This window comes from Epinephelus fuscoguttatus, linkage group LG4 (assembly GCF_011397635.1).
Source record: "Epinephelus fuscoguttatus linkage group LG4, E.fuscoguttatus.final_Chr_v1".
In the NCBI taxonomy this organism is placed as follows: Eukaryota; Metazoa; Chordata; class Actinopteri; order Perciformes; family Serranidae; genus Epinephelus; species Epinephelus fuscoguttatus.
In genome coordinates this window covers 40196147-40215526 of record NC_064755.1, presented here as the reverse complement: position 1 = coordinate 40215526, position 19380 = coordinate 40196147, and the positions used below count along the sequence as shown (strand labels likewise).

At 43.3% G+C, this 19380-nt stretch overlaps 1 protein-coding gene across 1 annotated transcript; it reads right to left on the bottom strand.

Moving 5' to 3' along the window:
* Positions 1-62: 62 nt before the first annotated feature.
* On the bottom strand, positions 63-16884 carry LOC125887855 (uncharacterized). The gene is made up of 14 exons (XM_049574939.1): positions 16878-16884; positions 15570-15697; positions 13871-13990; positions 13549-13611; positions 13018-13131; positions 12659-12772; positions 12360-12526; positions 7252-7912; positions 6071-6213; positions 3672-3732; positions 3108-3316; positions 2830-3016; positions 2368-2463; positions 63-212 (listed from the first exon to the last, which is right to left on the bottom strand). The coding sequence occupies exons 1-14, from the start codon at positions 16882-16884 to the stop codon at positions 63-65; spliced, it is 2220 nt and encodes a 739-aa protein (XP_049430896.1).
* Between the last annotated feature and the right edge of the window lie 2496 nt (positions 16885-19380).

The following is a 19380-nucleotide window of genomic DNA, read 5'->3' as shown; positions in this document are numbered from 1 at the left end:
ACGAAAAGCATCTTCAGACTGTCTGCGTGAAATAAATGTCGTGTCTGAGGCCTGCTCTCTGTCTACTTGACAGTCTTGTTGTTCTTAGCCGGCACGATGTTCTGCGTTGCTTTTCCAAGTGAAACCTGCCGTATGGTGGAGCCAAACTGCAGCGTGCTCAGTGTTTCCACCACTTCCTTCATGTCTGGACTCACGTTCACGAAGACGCAGCACTGCAGAGACACCAGAGGACACAGACACACTGTTAGTGACAAAACAGAGCTCACACTGAAAGGCCTGAACTTTTGTTTGGTATGCCTCTTTTATTTCTCCTAGCTACTTGGGATCAGTAGAATCCGTCTAAACATTGTCAACGATAATAAAGTCCCATTGTCCTCAAATGAAACGACAATAAAGTCCCAAAGGAGTACTTCCTAATTAACAACGTCTTATCTTGTTACTGTTGCTAAAATCGGTCAAATTTGTTGTCATATCAAACTACAAACATTATTAATCATAAATCATTCAATTTTATTTATAAAGCCCAATATCACAAATCACAATTTGCCTCACAGGGCTTTACAGCATACGACATCCCTCTGTCCTTATGACCCTCACAGCTGATCAGGAAAAACTCCCCAAAAAACCTTGAACAGGGGAAAAAACGGTAGAAGCCTCAGGAAGAGCAACTGAGGAGGGATCCCTCTTCCAGGATGGACAGACGTGCAATAGATGTCGTACAGAACAGATCAGCATGATAAATTAACAGTAATCCACATGACACAATGAGAGAGAGAGAGAGAGAGAGAGAGAGAGAGAGAGAGAGAGAGAGAACAAGGTTCGACCGTAAAATGTGATCAAGTTTTGGACCCAGACTGACTTGACAGACATGGCTGCCATCTTGTTTTCACATGAATCATTGCATAGTGCAAATTATCCTTCCGCATGTGCACCAAAAACCTTGTTACGACTTTTACTTCCTTTAGATGGTCAAGTTTGATAGTCCTCTCTGTGCTCCGCCAGGGCCACTAGATGGGACAAAAGTGTCCATGAATGAGGAGAAGGTACAAGTACAAGGTCATGTAAACCCAAAATGTGATGTCCTCACATGAGGAAACAGTGTCTCAGGAGGTTGAATAAACACTTCAGCACACAATGATATGAAACTGCAGGCGATTAGCAGTTTATGGAATATGATAGGTACAGGCTTAGTAATCCAAAACTGAAACAAAATCAATGTACAGGATCCTATTTAAAATCAACAACATAGCAGAATATGAAACTATGAAACTATGATTATTCATTCAGAAAACAAACATTCGAAGGCTACATGCACATGATATTTCTCAGACTGTAAATACTCACAACTCAAGGAGAAGTATGCAAATGTAAAACAGGTCAGTGTAAATAAAATGTGGTATTAATACTCTTACGATTCGTTCTGTTAATTAAGAAGAAGCTTTATACTTAAGCCTTCAAACACATTAAAGAAAGTCTGGTTTAACCCCAATAAAAACCTGTGCAATAAAAATGCACGTTATTTTGTTTCTTTGTTAAGCTCTTTTTTTGGCTTATTGTCTGTATTTGATAGGACAGTCTAAGCCAGTGGTTCCCAGCTGGTCCAGTCACGGGGTCCAGATTTCTCCATAGTGATGAGTTCAGTGTCATACTTGCATTTGGCCATGTCGTTGAGTTAGCTTGCTGTCAAAGAGTGAGTCAAAATAAAAGCTCTGTGCCAGGAATTCACTGTACTTAAACAATTGTGTGTTTTTTCCAAACTTGACACATTTGTGAGTCACTTCAGTCCATTCAGAATGGACCCACGACCCACTTATAGACCGTGACCCACCAGTTGGGGGACAATGGTCTGGGCCACAGGCGAGAATTTACGGACATTGCCCCTGCACATGGGACGCCAGCTCCACCCACTTATCCACCAGGCGTCCCTTCTTTTTCTTGTCACATGGCGTGACTGCAGGGTCATGTGTTGTAACAATGACACATGTCACTGTAAACACTCAATAATGTATGCTGTATGCATACAGCAAGTCTCACATGTTGCTTGCTGTCGCCTGCAGTCCCACACCTTTGCTTAAAGATTCGTTTAAAAAGCTAGTGCTCAGTATTTTAATGATGAATACTATAATCAGTAACATATTTGACAATGTCGGACTGATAAACTGACAAAACAGTGCACAACTCTACTCATACAGACGTTTGACAAAAAAAATTTTCTTTCCTATGATGAAAAAAAAACTTACTAGAATATAAAGTATATATCAGTTATCCTAACATGTTTTTAGTAGTCGACAGCAGCAGTGTTAGGAAAGGTTCCTCTGGGGATGAAAGCTCACCTGTTGCATTCAAACTCATCAGTGTCAGGTTTACCTTTGCGTCTCCGCTGAGGCAGGGCTGCAGGAGGTGGGTGAGCTTAGAGTTCCTGAACGGGATGTGGAGGGCGTTACACTTCAGAGCACTGAACACCTGAAAGACACATGATAGCCACCTTTGACCTCAGGAGGAAATCTGAATGATTGGTCTTGGTTATTAATATTTTACACTCTGACAGATGGTGCACGTTTGTGCTGTGCCTGGTGGGGGCACTACATTAAAGCAACTCTTTCTGTTCTTGCACAGCACAGTCTGCAGTTAACACTGATACCAATAAAATTATTAGTTATTTTTAAACACTATGTCCTTGATATCAGACAGAAATACTGGCCAAACGGATATTATCGTGCATCCCTACTGTCACTACCAGGTTTTATCAGCTGAACGTCCCCTCCGTGTATTGGTTGACAACAGCCTTCTGTGGGCTTTTCAGTGTTCACAGCAGACTTGTCACCATACCTGTCCCAGAGCTGTCAGTGATTTATTGATGGCTGCTGCCTCCACCAGCCTCTGACCCTCAGCTTCAGTCTTGGAGATTCGTTCAGATCCAGCAAGATCGCACAAGGTCAGCGTACCACGAGACGTCAGTCCTGACACTTCGTCGGAGCCCTCCACCTCCAGCGCCACCACCAGGTGAGACCGAGAGCTGAGGAGGAGGAAGATAATGCCGTGTCACTTGTAACATAATCAGAATTTCATGAGTAATAATTCTGGCTATGTTGGCGTTAGAGCAGCACCTCTGGATGTTCATCTTGGTCGAGGCGATCTTCCGGTTCTTTTCGCCCATCTCCATGACGTTGAGGATGTCGGCCTCAGTCTGGACCTGGATCTGAGTCAGTCCTGGGACTGAAACTGACTTTCCCTGGACTCTGATGTCCAGAGCAGCGCCGGGACTTTTGGCCAAAAGGTCGTTCAGACTGTCATTATAGATCTCCAGCATTGAAATCTGAAAAAGAGCAAAAGTTGGTGACTAGAGAAATTAAAATTTTAAACTTTCAATTGCATAGAAAGGCATTTAAAAACTGCACAAAGCAACAATTTGGTTAAGGAGTATTCTTTAATTTTCAGATGTTTGACAGGGAAGAATGTAACCCTAACCCAAAAACAACGAGGTCTTTCATGACCAACACTGTCCTCCACTCTCAGTATAGCATTTTCTTTCAGAAACCCACAAATAGGAAACTAGAAGCTAGAAAAAATAGCATTTTCCCCCAAAGTGTGTATGTGTGTGTGTTCACCAACATTTGTTTGATATTCAAAGCTCCACATGAAACCCAACTGTCACTAATCTTAAGCGATACCTTCAGAGTGTAGGAGACCTTCTCTTTTTCTGCACAGATGCGTAGAAGCTCCCGTATAGACCTGAGGAGACACACACATACACATTCACTTTACTGGCAGTGTGTAAGCAGATGTGAGGTAACAGGAGCTGCTGATGAGCAGAGCTCTGTGTTGTTGTTGTTTGTGTGACAGGAAACTTGACCTCTCTCTCTCTGTGTAAACTGACTCTGTGTGTCAGCGCCGCCGTTGTTCGCCTCATCACATATTGAAGAACCGTTGTCAGGTGACACATCACATAATGAGGCACAATTAGTCTCATTTGGCCCCTGACAGCGGTTCATTCTTGCAGGCAGCGAGATAACAAACTGCAGAGGGGTTTTAAATATGGTTGTGTGACAGAAGCTTCCAGGTTTTATTCTGTGAAAACACGCTGAACTTCTCCGGGGTACCCACGCTCTATTAACTTAGCTCACCTGTTTCCGATCGGCTTTTATGTCCCGTCACAGCAGGAAAACACAGGTGTAACCAACGACATTTGGAAAAGCTCTGTTCCATTTAGCTGTGCCAGTAAGAGTTGCCAGTGAGCCAGCATGCACACCACCCTGGAGCTGACACACCAGTATAAATGAGATTAGTTAAATCTGTGTTTAACAAATGAAAATGAACTCTGTGTATTTTCCAGAAATTCCATTTGGGAACTGACAAAAGGGCCATTAACTTGTAGCATTCAGATGGTGCACAATACTGTGTGAACGATGGTAGCAGCTGTGAGATGAGTGGCCTGTTACTCAATCGTTTTCTTCTACTAAACACGTCAGTAAATTAAAAGCACTGTATGTACCTTTTTACATATTATATGAAAAATTATTGAATAGTTCTTTGCTGCCAATGGGTGAGCAGATTGTAACAACATAAAACTGAGATCTCCCCTGACTTTTCAGTTGTGGACTGCCTTCTCTGTGAAGGACTCAGGACATCTAAAGGCTGTGACGTTGTGCGCACTCCAGAGTGCGTTGCCTCTTTCAGCTCCACTACAGGGCTAACAGTGTGCAACCAGGCCAAGAGGAAGTGCGCCTTGCTTTGAAGCCAATTTCTGCAGTGGCCAAACAGTGGTACTGCAATTTCCAGGGTCCCTCACATGTTGCCCTGCGGATCTCCTATTTCCCAATGACTTACATATAAATATGTAGATACATTTTTTTGAGCAACACAACCCCTGCAAAATGATTCGTTATACTACCAGGATTTGATCAATATGGTCTGATAACATTTTGGAATCTAGATTAAATGATTTTATCCCAGTTCAAGTTAGCAGAATGCTAAACCAGAAGCAAGCCATTTGGCCAGTGGAATTAAGACGCTTGGCTACCCTTAGTCTCAGTACGCCTGCTCTAAGGGCCACTCAATGTGGAAGCAGTGCCGATCTTTTGGGTATTTTTATATGCAGCAGTTGAACTGTTTTGGTTACATGTGCTATTGAGCAATGTTCATAGGAATGAACAGGGCCCTTCTGCCAATGCTGTATACAGTTCTCCTAATACATCCATGTGTGCACCACTAGCTAACACTAGCTAACAAATGGAGTCCTCTCATGTCAACAAAAGACCAGCATCCACCACAACACAGAGTCCACACATTGCTGTGTTGGCCCAGACATGAACCTTCAGTCAGGGCTGTAGCTAAAATTCAGCCAGCGCAAGAACCAGTGTCAGTGGTCTGATTGGCCCTCCCAGATGGATAGGCAAACTTTCTGTTGCTGCTACACGGGTTAAACCCAACACTGCTCCAGGCCACCAGCCCACTGTGACCCCTACACTTTTCCAATGAAAGTAGCTGAAAGGTTGCTAGAAGTTGCTGGATGATTGGATTTTTGGAGTATTACGTTTACGTGTTTGAGCATGTAAAGACCATATTCCATCTATGAGAAACCCCAATATGCTAACTGGAGTACTCTGAAAGACACTGGTATGTGTAGGGAATATGAATAACCTGATTTCTCTGTGCTCATGTAAACCCCATATTGTGAATACAAGATAACCAGGATAAGTCTCATTAATGTGTTGTTCAATTTTTTTTTTGGCATATGCACCTGGCAAGTAACTCCACTGGAGAGAATAGGCGCCATCTTGGGATTTGGTTATCTACAAGCAACGGGATGCTGATTGCAGTTCACTTGACGGCCAGTGGTGTCACCAATAACAAGCATTTATCTCAAAGTCACAGACAGACCTTTAAAAGTAACGATCATGGTGGGTTTCAGTGTCTTGTTTCAGTTTAAGACCAAATGCACCAGAACAGGAAGAAGTCACCAATGTAGGCCTACATTAAAAAAAAAAACTTCTTAAAAAAATGTACATTCACATCTGTCACAGTTTCTCCAGGTTCACTCTCACATCTGAAAACTCTGAGCAGCTCTGACCTGATGTTGACTCCAGGGTTGTCCTTGCTGCCCATCATGGTGTACGTCTTCCCTGAGCCGGTTTGTCCGTAGGCCAGTATACAGACATTATATCCGTCCACACAGGAAGTTATCACCGGCAGAGTTTCTGCAAACACGTCCTCCTGAAAAGATAAAGATGATATCGGATGGAAGAGATTTTTGGTCGGCAGAGTCTGACCTGTTTGTTTTGTTTTTAACATTGCTGTAACCTCTTCCAACTGATGTATTGCATCTTTATTCTGAGCATCCTGTTTTCCTGATCAGGCTTCCTTTTCAAGAGATTCCTTCTGTACTTGTATCTTTAAATCATATTTAAGTTAAACAATATGAGAAACTATGTGCCATTTTTAAAAGAGCCATTAAGCAAATAAATAAAAACCCACTCAGTTTTAATAGAGGGAGGACTGTTGCTCTCTGAAGGCCCAGAGCTTGTTAAGATCTGCAGCTCGTTAAGGCCAACTGCTGGCCCTCCCTATGGCAAATTAACAACGCTGTGCCAGTATTTAACAGTGAGCAGATTAACTTTAACAGTAAGCTTTGTGTTATTTAACTCAGACATCTTTGTTTAACTTTAACTGTACTCCTCCTGTTTCCAGTCTTTGTGCTAAGCTAGGCCAGGCACATCAAAACAATGTCCTAATGCAAAGACATGAAACTAGGCCTGGGTGATATGGATACAATCAATACCACATTATATTAAAAAGAATATTTGGTCAAAATCCAAAGAAATCATGACATAGTAAATGTATGCAAAATTCAAAATCAAATTTATGATTATAGCATTGATTTGTGCTTTATCGTTACGCGAGTCTAGACTAGCAGTCAGCAGTCATGCTACCAGCTCTGTGATGCTGTACTTATACACAGTGGTGCTTAGTTGAGCTACGATTTCTGACCCACTTGCCTGACCTGGCAGGAGAAAAGAACATTAACAGTGTACCCTGTTGACCTGATGATGGCGCTGGATGAAAATTCGGAGGATCCCCAAAGTTATTACAATTCACTCTGAGTGTGCACTAAATCTCAGAACAATCCATCCAGTAGTTGTAGCCTGACATATTTGATTCGGTGGAATTCAGTGTTTGAAACCAAGCTTGGCTGCACAACATGACTTTGTACTGAGGGTTCAGAGGGGTTGAAGAGTTGAGGTAAGTCATTACCTGTGTGCTGCTCTGAGGGAAGACTTTGTCAAACTGGAACTTCTTCTTATTTCCCTTCTGGACGACCACCACCTCCTGCTCGTCGGTTTTCTCCACGCAGGAGCTGGAGGCCGAGCTCTTCCTGCAGCGACAGAACACCCGGATGTTTCCCTGCAGCTCCAGCAGCTTGTTGTACAGGCTCTTCCTCTCCACCGCCTCCTTCCTGTAGAGGGATCGCAGCTCCTCCACCTCCCCGGCTACCTCCTGCTCCACCTGGGACATCTTCCCCACAGCCCCCCTCAGCTGCTCCAGCTGGTTCTTCATGTCGGTCAGCGCCTGGCCAACTGTGGATCGCAGCTGCTTGTTGGAGACGTTCAGCTCACGGGTCAGCCGGCTCACCTGGCGGAGTTGGTCGGGCTCCACAGAGGGCTTGGGGATGGTTTTGGCGGGTGGGACAGAAGGAGTCCGGCGGTTCAGGAGGGATCGGATCTTCTCTCGCGCCTCCTGCTGATCAGCCTCAAGCTCGGCCAACTTCTGGTTCAGGTGCTGGACGACTTCACTAAGGTAACGCACTTCCCTCGCCAGGTAGCTGTTCCTCTGGAAGAGATTGTCCGCCTCTTTCTCTTTGGTTTGGAGTTTCTGCCTCAAATCCTCAATGACCCTGTCCCGCTCCAGGAGGGCTCTGCTGGGTGAAAGCAAGATGCTCAGTGATGAGTTTACTAGAGCAAGTCCTGCTTTAAAGGGTAACTTTGGTATTTTTTTAACCTGGGCCATATTTTCCCATGTTTCTAAGTGACTAATGAAGACAACAATTTGTGATATTGTTTCAGTTGTGGTAAAACAGGTTGCAATGTGACCACCCGGAGCATGTTCGCTCTGTCAATTTACGTTCACTAAATGTGCTTGTTTTTGCCACTGACAGGCTCAGATTATTTTTCTAAGGGTGCTTCCACACCTGCCCTGTTTGGTGCAGTTCAATTGAACTCAAGTTTGTTTGCCCCCTAAGTGCAGTTTGTTTGGGCAGGTGTGAACCAGGCCCGGACTGGCCCACGGGAGAACCGGGGAGTTCCCCGGTGGCCTGGCCCGCAAGTGATCTGCTCTGGCCTACCTGTCTGGCGCAGGTGGCCGTGCCGGCTGGCAGAGAGCCTGCCCGCTGTCAGAAATGATAGGTGCTTGTCAGCATTTGTCACAACGATTGGTCAAAAAGGTTTTTTAGATTCAAGACGTGATTAGTTTGTTTCGCTTTCCGCCCGCGCCCGCCCCCAAATCAGTGCACCTGTAAACTGAAAGTAGACCATGGCAACAGTAACTATGGTGTGTGACCATAGCAACAGTAACCATGGTGTATGTCTGTGCGTGTGAGCATGGCAACAGTAAATACGGTGTGTGAGCATGGCAACAGTAACCATGGTGTGTGGCCATGGCAACAGTGACCATGATGTGTGTGTGTGACCATGGCAACAGTAACTACAGTGTGTGAGCATGGCAACAGTAACTATGGTGTGTGTGACCATGACAACAGTGACCATGATGTGTGTGTGTGACCATGGCAACAGTAACTACAGTGTGTGACCATGGCAACAGTAACTATGGTGTGTGTGACCATGGCAACAGTAACCATGGTGTGTGGCCATGGCAACAGTAACCATGATGTGTGTGTGTGTGTGTGTGTGTGTGTGTGTGTGTGTGTGACCATGGCAACAGTAACTACGGTGTGTGAGCATGGCAACAGTAACCATGGTGTGTGTGTGTGACCATGGCAACAATAATTATGGTGTGTGTGTGTGTGTGTGTGTGTGTCCATGGCAACAGTAACCATGGTGTGTGTGTGACCATGGCAACAGTAACCATGGTGTGTGTGACCATGGCAGCAGTAACTATGGTGTGTGTGACCATGGCAGTAGTAACTATGGTGTGTGTGACCATGGCAGCAGTAACTATGGTGTGTGACCATGGCAGTAGTAACTATGGTGTGTGTGACCATGGCAACAGTAATTACAGTGTGTGATCATGGCAGCAGTAACTATGGTGTGTGTGACCATGGCAGCAGTAACTATGGAGTGTGACCATGGCAACAGTAACTATGGTGTGTGTGTGATCATGGCAGCAGTAACTACGTTGTGTGTGTGACCATGGCAACAGTAACTATGGTGTGTGTGACCATGGCAACAGTAACTATGGAGTGTGTGACCATGGCAGCAGTAACTATGGTGTGTGTGACCATGGCAGCAGTAACTACAGTGTGTGACCATGGCAACAGTAACTATGATGTGTGTGACCATGGCAGCAGTAACTATGGTGTGTGACCATGGCAGTAGTAACTATGGTGTGTGTGACCATGGCAACAGTAATTACAGTGTGTGATCATGGCAGCAGTAACTATGGTGTGTGTGACCATGGCAGCAGTAACTATGGAGTGTGACCATGGCAGCAGTAACTATGGTGTGTGTGACCATGGCAACAGTAACTATGGTGTGTGTGACCATGGCAGCAGTAACTACAGTGTGTGACCATGGCAACAGTAACTATGGTGTGTGTGACCATGGCAGCAGTAACTATGATGTGTGTGACCATGGCAACAGTAACTATGATGTGTGTGACCATGGCAGCAGTAACTATGGTGTGTGTGACCATGGCAGCAGTAACTATGGTGTGTGTGACCATGGCAACAGTAACTATGGTGTGTGTGACCATGGCAGCAGTAACTATGGTGTGTGTGACCATGGCAACAGTAACTATGGTGTGTGTGACCATGGCAGCAGTAACTATGGTGTGTGTGACCATGGCAGCAGTAACTATGGTGTGTGACCATGGCAACAGTAACCATGGTGTGTGTGTGTGTGTGCATTGTGTGTGTGCGTGTGTGTGTGTGTGTGTGTGTGTGTGTGTGTGTGTGTGTGTGTGTGTGTGTGGCTGGCTATCTTTAAGGCTATGTTTGGTTAAAGGTTCATTGTGTAAAATTGGGAAGCAAGCGATCAGGCATATGAATGTATGAATAAAAGCCAAGGCTTATTCTACGCAGTTAAAAGCAAAACGATTTTAATAGTTAAACGATTATATTCTTATTTTAACACATTCATAAATATTAGCACAACAAACCTAGAGAAAAATTGAACCTATGTGTCACAAACTACGTTTATTATTACACACTGGGCCTTTAAGTTAATTTATTTTATTTCACAAAGTGAGAACAGTCACAGCACTATTTTCTGTATTTTCATTTGCATGTAGGGTTACATAGCTGAAATGCACAACCTGCTGACCTTCTAAGGCAGTGATTTTTTGGGTCCCAACCCATGAGTGGATAACAGCAGAGGTCCAGGCGCCACACTAAACACTTTTTATGGAGAAAAAGATACATGCACACATGCATACTTGATACTTGATACTAGTTTAAGGCTATGTTTAGCTAAAGCTATGTTTATTTTATTTTAAATAAAAGTCACAGCACTTTATTTTCTATATTATAATGCACATGTAGGTTACAGCTGTAACTTTGAAACACAAATTGAAACAGAATTGTGTGATTGTTTTATTGTTTAAGTTAAAATCTCACTACAATTTGTGTGATTTTGACCTGCCTTTGTCTTTCATTTGATCATTGCAGAATCTTTGAAGACTGAAAAAGGGAATAATATATTGATGACTACTGACCAATACATAGAAACATTTTAATTATTTCACCTTTGTTTTTACATGGTAGTGAGAACATTGCTACATTGCTTATTTTACTGCACAAAATATTTGGTAGGTCTTCTTGGGTCAAAAATACCTCCACAGGTGGGTTGCAGCGCAGGCTGAAACAGTTTGGGGACCCCTCTTAAGGATAGGCTCTTATCTGTCTAAGTTCAGAAGTTTTCAATATCTATCAAATGTTACTGAAATAAGATCAGATAAGTTGAAGTTGCTGCTGACTTATATTCTTACTTGTTTTACTGTTGCATTGAATATGGGTGTTGCCATATTGATTATGATAAGCTGACATCAAAATGATTTGCTGACAAAATAATGCACGTGTGTGAGCATGTAATGTGTGGACTGGGTGGCCTGGGTGGATGTATGACTCCCAGCCTGAATTTTTGTCCCAGTCCGGCCCTGGTGTGAACACAGCAATCACACTCAGGTGCGCACCAAAACAACTGGACAGAGACCTTCTTAAAGAGGTGGTCTCAGTCCGGTTACAACCGATGAGCGATGAGCAGCGCTAAAATCAACCTGCGTAGTTGTCCCTCCACTGTGACATTAGAAAGTGTCACATTTATCTTGCAAGTGTACTCTTCTTCAACGTTTGCTTTACTTCCTGGATTTTTCCCACATGGAAATTCTGACCAATCAGGAGCAGCTTTCTGACGCAGGCATTTGATCTGGTCCGCTTGTAAATGCTGCAGTGAAAACATGAACCAACTCTAGGCAATTATACAACTTTGGAACAAAATTAGTCCCTGATTCAGACCAAAGGAGACCACTCTAGGTCTGAAAGCACCACAAGTGTCTGACAACAATATGGAAAGGATCCCTACAGAGACAGATCTTTTTGTCAGAGAGTAAGAGCCTTTTTGTTTAACCAGAAACAGCCCCAAAATTACCATCACCAAACCCACCAGACTCCACTGGAAATAAACAGTAATTTAAGTGTTTATACAGACGGCATATTTTCACATCTAACTGGATGAATTAAGGGTTTATTTCAACCAAACCAGGGACGGTAATTGTTGGAACAATGGAAAGATGAACCAAGACAGTTTGTGTGAGTTTTATTGATATAGTATGGAGTATGATGGGTGTGACAATAGCGATTTTGGGGCTGTTTCTGATTAAATGAAAAGAATCTTACTCTCTAACAAAAAGGTCTATCTCTGGAGGGATCCTTTCCAAAATGTTGCCAGACACTTGAAATAATAATTTGAGCCTGTCAGTGGCAAAAAACAGAGCTTTGCTGGCCGTATATTGACGGTGTGCAATTGCCTAATGTTACATTGCAGCTTGTTTCATTGCTGCAGTTTCAACCCTGATGCTCAATAGTGGATCAGTTTCAAATATTGTTCCCTTTATTCACTAAGACACCAAAGCATGGCAAAATATGGTTCAGGTTGAAAAATACAAAAGTTGCTGTTTTGTTTGCCGCAGACCTGAAGGAGTTGAGGTCGGTGTAGTTGTGATCTCCACTCGGAGGGGCCTGCAGGAGGATTTCTCCGAACATGGTGAGGTAGACTGAGATGACCTCTTCAGGGTCGTAGTTACACAATCTGAGTGCTGCTGTGATCTCCTTCTGGTCCACCAGACCTGGCAGAGTGGACTGGAACACAAAACACACAACACACCTTTGGCTTAACATGCACACACATCAGAGAGACACATCACTTAAAATGAAAAGACTGAGAAATATGTGCGGGAAGGATACACAAAGCAGCGTCAGAGTCTTCCTCACCATGACTCGCTGGACTCGGGCTTTGACGAAATCAACATTAACCTCCCACTGCAGCGGCAGCAGCAGCCACACACCTGACTGAGGGTCCCAGAACCTGCACACATTCACCCTCTCCTAGAAAACACACAAAAAAACAGCAACCAGTAATTATAAAACTAAAAGTAGATCTACTGTATAGAAAGTGAAATTTGGAGATGCTCTCTTCAAAGCCAGACTCCATTGACAAAGTAATACAACTCTGCTTTTGTGAATCTAAACTTAACCTTTAAAGTCATTGATATACCAACATCCATTTGGGGGGAGAAATATTCCTTTAACTACATTTTTGAGGCTGTGAGTGACCCCAGCTGCTATCTCACCTCAAACATGTATGTCATGACGGTTCCTTTGCCTTGGATGTAGATGCTGTCGGTGCGATCGTCCTCTTTGACCGCTGGCTGGCTGCTGGCCTGAGTCTGCAGCTGACCGGAGCCCTGAGGGACAAAATACATATCACAGTTTTGCATTCATTCATTTTCTATAAACGTTTGTCCCAATACAGGGTTGTGGGTGTACTGGAGCTCCCAGCTGACATTGGGCGAGAGGCGGGGTACACCCTGGACAGGTCACCAGACTATCACAGGGCTGACACATAGAGACAGACAACCATTCACACTCACATTCACACCTACGGACAATTTAGAGTCACCAATTAACCTTCATGTCTTTGGACTGTGGGAGGAAGCTGGAGCACCTGGAGGAAACCCACGCTGACGTGAGGAGAACATGCAAACCCAGAAACCCTCTTACTGTGAGGTGACAGTGCTAACCACTGGACCACCATGCCACCTCCAGTTTAGCAGTAAAATTTTTATTTCATTTGTAGTGAAACTAATTATAAACAGACAGACCTCACTGTTGGCGGTGATGAAGCGTCCCTGACTGTACCACTCCTTTGGAAATGGCTGCAGTTTCTGGTAGAGACAGAGCAACAATGAGCAGTCAAATATAAAACACATGAACTAGACAGTCACCAATAAACGACCAAATCCAGATTTCCCAAAGTATGAATTTAGATGCGTCTTTGTCCTTAAAGTTGCTTCTTGTTTTATGTATCACTTTGGTAGACAATGTTCAGACTCTCAAGATGGATTTGAAGTGAAATCTTTATTAAACAAAACAGGAGGATGATTTCCACAGCAGGTGTTTTATTTCCAGATAATAATCTCCTACCTGCGCCTCGTCCACATAAACTCTGTTTCCATGATGGTTGAAGCAGCTGTACAGCATCCCATTGTTGTGGAGGAAGCTCTCAAAAATCAGAGACACTTCTTCACCTTCTGCCACAGTTTCCTGACAATACAGATTTCATATTAAATTAATATAAAACCAAGGCCTCATTCAAACGTCCTAACTTTCAGTCACCCACTGCTAAAGAGGCTGTTAGGTTGGACATTCACAGAATTCTAGTGGGAATGTTACATGAAAATAAAACTATAATATAAAGTCTGTAAAGACAGATTAGACTTGTATTCTTTTTATTTTTTTGTAGTCATTCTCAAAAGCTTTGGTGCAGACATAAAATCTTCAAAGTGGTCAAATAATGATCAAATAATATGAAAGTTTTAAATTTATTTCAATTTATTGCTTCTTAAAACTGATTTCTTAAAATAATTGAGCAAAAAAAAGTTTGAACTTCCAGTTTGATCTCGTGTATCTCATGCTGTATTTGTCCCAGCTGGACCAGACTACATATGGAGAAATATGAAAGTAGTCCTTTTCAAATGATACCACTGTCATGACTGCAGCCTTCAAACATCCTCAGTTAAAAGCTGATGTGTTGCTGCATGTTTTTAGGAGGCCCAGTGGCTGTTAAAGTGTCAAACATATTGATGATAACAAACAAATCAATAATGGCATGGCACCACTGTGGGGTGCCTCAGGGGTCAGTGCTAGGTCCCAGTCTCTTTTCATCCTCTTGGCCATCTTATACGCAGACATAATATCAGTCTCCATTTGTATGCAGATGATACTCAGTTCTATTTAAGCTGTGATCCAACATACAACTACCAAAATACTGTTACCTGCTGAACTGCCTCAATGACAAACACAAGTGGATGTCACAAAACTTCCTGCAGCTTAATGCTGACAAGACAGAGATATTGATCATAGGACACAAGTGCAACGTTCAAATATCAGTCTTGGTTAAAAATGATCACAAAAATATGCAGCTGTTTTTATCACTATTATTTGAAAAGTGAAACCATGGCATATTTATTAGTAAGAAAAGGCTGAGTTATATCAAATGTAGTATATGCTCACATATTTAAATGTATTCTTCAAATGTTTAATTTATTTTTGACCATTTTTATTATATTTTTAATATTGTGACGGATGTTTAAAAAAAGAACCCAAATACTGAATTCTCTATTTGTGAATCTATTTCAAACAGTGTAAATGTTGCATTTCTATATAAATGAATAATAAATGAACTTACTAGATGTGACAGGTGTTAATACTGGATGAGGTACTTACATGATCGTTGTTATAGATAGTGATATAATCAGTCTTGTATAATGATAACATGACAGTCAGATACATTATTGATGTTTGAGTGAATATTTCAAAAAGCTGCTCACAGTAACAGCTGGACTCTGGGCAGTTTTTGTTGTTTCTTCTTTCTTGTCCTCCTCCTCCTTCTCCTCCTCTTCATCTTCTCTCTTCTTTGTCTGTATGTTGCACTCTTCGCTCTTTAAGGACTGGATCTCCAAAGTGTGACTCTGAGGCTTCGCTGCCTCCTCTTGTGCCTTAAAACACACCAGGAGTACCATGTCAGAGGAGGAGGAGGAGGAGGTCTCTGATTTTCATCCAAGACTCTGTTTAAACCCTCTATTCCATAATTAACAGTACTATAAATGACATAAGCATTTACCTGCAGGGTGTCTGAGCTCCGTCCTGCAGGTGTGGAGGGCCGGGCGGCTTCAGGCTCAGGTACCCCGGCTCCTGGCCTCTCCGGCCGGGATCCCCCACTGGCTGACGCTCCGCTGCCCATCGAGACTCCTGCAGACACAGTCACACAGACACAAACACTGAGAGAGAGAGAGAGAGAGAGAGAGAGAGAGAGAGGGTGACGTCAGCGGGACAGGTGAGAACAGGTGCAATCCGACACACTTGTCCACATGACACAGCAGCTGTTATTGTAGGAACATTTATTTGCTGAAAAAATCTGGTTTTACTCAAATAAAGTTTCAGATGTTATTCATAAATGAAACCTCACTATTTTATATTTTATTATAGTTTTAATCTTAAAACATTTAAAGTTGATGCTGTTGTAAATACAGATTGTTATTTTTCTCTCACATGTCTGCTGTTATGCTCATATTAGTTATCATATCAGGTCCCAGTTAATGTTTTATAAGTGGGGTTTGGTTTACAGACAAACAAGACACTACATCACTTTTAATGTGATAATTATTTTAGCAAGATCTCATATTCATATGAGGAACTTTAATAATTAAAGAGAAGCCCTGTCCCAGTATTTTAAAGAGGTAACCTGATATGAATTTTCATCTCAAATAATAGAACAATTAATCTTGATACTATTATTTTAATAATTCCTGTCCTCTCTGACACTGACAGGTTTCTCTCCTTTTCAAGTTTCCCCTCTACTATCTGTTTGTGTCAAAATAAAATCAATGGACATCATTATTTCACCTCAGCTCTTTGTCTCTTAAAATATAAACTTTAAAAAATATTTTCATCCACACAAAAAATTATCAATGTTAAGCAGTTTTAAAAAGCAAGGTGTTCCTCAACTTTCATCTGAACTCGAAGTTCCACATCTTTTTGTAATTCAGTGCAAGAAGAATGATCATTTTGTTACATGTGGTGGTTGTAGTTATTATTTTTCCCACTACACCTGAAGGCAGCTCTTGTAGATACTGTAGCAAAACACAGTTTGACAGGTTTCTTAAAGACACAATCCTTGATCCATCCCAGATAGTGCCTTCAGAGCAGCCTCCCTGCACTGCTTTAACTCCTCACTAGAGGGCAGCACCAGTCTGTATGAAATATCTGTTCACTGAGAGGTGAAAACACTGGAGCAGAGAGGTACAGATTTAAAACATTCAGAGGCTACATACTTTCTATTATTTAAACAGAGTAGGAGAGATACACTCAAACTGAAAAAGAACTGAAAAACGACTGCAGTGAGAAAACACAAACATAGTTTCTTACTCACCTCTCATGGTCCTGTGAGCCTTATAGATAGTTTGGTTGTGTGCTGACGTTTGGAGACACCCATTCTGAAACTTCAACACAATGAAGGTGAAAGAAACTCAAAGCATTAAAATTGTATTATGTTTAAAAAAAATCACCTGGAATGACCTGAATGTCTCAGTTATTTTTGGATATTCTGTATTCCCTGGTCCATCTACTGTACATCCCAACCTTCACCTATGGTCATGAGCTCTGGGTAGGGACCAAGAGAATGACATCGTGGATACAAGCGGCCGAAATGACTTTCCTCCATGGGGTGTCTGGGCTCGGCCTTAAAGGATAACTTTGGTATTTTTCAACCTGGGCCCTATTTCCCCATGTGTATGTGTGCGTATGATTCATAGATACAACTCGTTCTAAAATTGGTTCAGTATTGAGGGAGGCGGATGCAGCTGGGAGCCGCGAAACGAGCTAAACGGTAATGGGGGCAAATGCGTCCCGTATAAATTTGCGCATTAAAAGTGCTTTCTTCCGCCAGTTACCGGTTCAGATTGCCAGTGCTATCTCTGTAAATAGCATACTAAACGTTTCCCTTACCTCTGGGCTGTGTGACGTCATCTCGCGAGAGCTTTGCTCCACTGTGTCTGTAGCTCTCTCTACTCGTGGGATAGCCGTTTTCTTGAGGAAGAGGTGTTTCGGGATTGGATGTCTTCTCTTCTTCGGCTGGCAGTAGTCATCTTGAGAGAAGTGAGCACTGCAGACCCGATGGTCTGCAAGGCGCAGTGTCTGGACAGGAGTGTTAGCATCCATTTGTAGCACAACTAGCCACAACTTCAGCATCTTGCCGTACGACAAAGGCAGCCTATGAAAGCTGTACGGGGTATTGCACGACATTCTGTTCTTGCAGTTCGGATAAGCACAAACACAAACCATTGTTTACAGTCGATGCAGTAAAACTCTCAACTGTACTCTGGGACAACCAGCACCACTCTGAGCGGTGCTCTGCATGGCTCCTCTGTTTTCTTCCAGCAACAAGCAAACCTCTCGCGAGATGACGTCACACACAGCCCAGAGCAAGTGAAGGGTAAAGGAAACGCTTAGTATGCTATGTACAGAGACAGCACTGGCGATCTGAACCAGTCAGTGGCGAAAAAAAGCACTTTTAATGCGCAAACTTATACAAGACGCATTTGCCCCAGTTACCGTTTTAGCTCGTTTCGCGGCTCCTGGCTGCATCCGCCTCCCTCAATACTGAACCGATTTTAGAACGAGTCGTACCTATGAATCATACGCACACAAACACATGGGGAAATAGGGCCCAGGTTGAAAAATACCAAAGTTATCCTTTAAGCCTAGTTCACGTTACACGATTTTCACCACGATTTTGACGTCTCAGAGGATCTTGAGAGCCACCTTGGGTCTGAGGTGAGTCGGCAGATAGTCTGCCACGACGAGTCCTCATGTGTGAACAGGCCTACAAGCAAGTCGCCCCCTCATCTGTGACTGGGACTGGATATCTGGCATGCTAGAAAACTGGAGAAGTCTGACACGACTGACAAAGAGCATCAGCCAATGGGAGGCAGGGTATGTCCCACATAAGCATGCAGGAGGACAGAAGAAATGTAGGAGGACAAGCCGCAGAGTTGCCAGGTCACAACTTTGGGCTTGTTTCTAAAGTGGAGTTGCTTATTTGGGCTTGCTCTCTAAACCTTTCTCTATATATATCCGTCTAATAAGTTATTTAAACGCATGATAGTCGCTTCTTTTGGGCTTGTTTCCATAGCCCTGGTTGCTTGTTTCTCTCCCAAGATCTGGCAACACTGACAAGCCGGCCGGCAAGCAACAACAACAATGGCGGCGTCCACAGGATCACGGGGAGCGCGTTGTGTTTGGACCCAGAATAATAAAGAATATCTATGCCTTTATGATGAGTCGTCTCCAACTTTAGTGACGACACATCTTGAATCTTGTGGCGTGCACACACGCAGGTTGTGACACAGTTGGCGAGACTCCCGCTGACAGAAATTCACATCGCCAGGTATGAACATTCAAAAGATTACAATAGTCTCCGCGAAGCAAAGTCAGGGTGAAAATTGTGTAATGTGGACTAGGCTTTAGAGATAGTGTAAGGAGCTCAGACATCTGGAGGGAGCTCGGAGTAGAGCCACTGCTGCTTCACCTCGAGAAGGGGTCAGTTGAGGTGTTCGGGCATCTGATCAGGATCCTCCTGGGCGCCTCCTTTTAGAGGTGTTCGGGGCATGTCCCACTGGTAGGAGGCCCCGGGGCAGACCCAGAACACGCTGGAGGTATTATGTATCTCATCTGGCCTGGGAACACCTTGGGGTCCCCCAGGAGGAGCTGGAAAGCGTTGCTGGGGAGTGGGACATCTGGGGTGCTTTGCCTGGCCTGTGGCTCCCACGATCCGGCCCCGGAGAAGCGGATGAAAATAGATGGATGGATTTTTACTACTATTACTTACTATTTATTACTCTTTTTTTCCTATATGAGCTCAGTCCTTGAGTGCA

Excerpts from the sequence above, each read along its gene's own strand:
- LOC125887855 (XM_049574939.1), bottom strand. Across the intron at positions 6,214-7,251 it reads TCCCTCAGAGCAGCACACAG|GAGGACGTGTTTGCAGAAAC; the intron begins GTAATGACTTAC and ends TTATCTTTTCAG. Across the intron at positions 3,317-3,671 it reads AGGTCTCCTACACTCTGAAG|ATTTCAATGCTGGAGATCTA; the intron begins GTATCGCTTAAG and ends GCTCTTTTTCAG.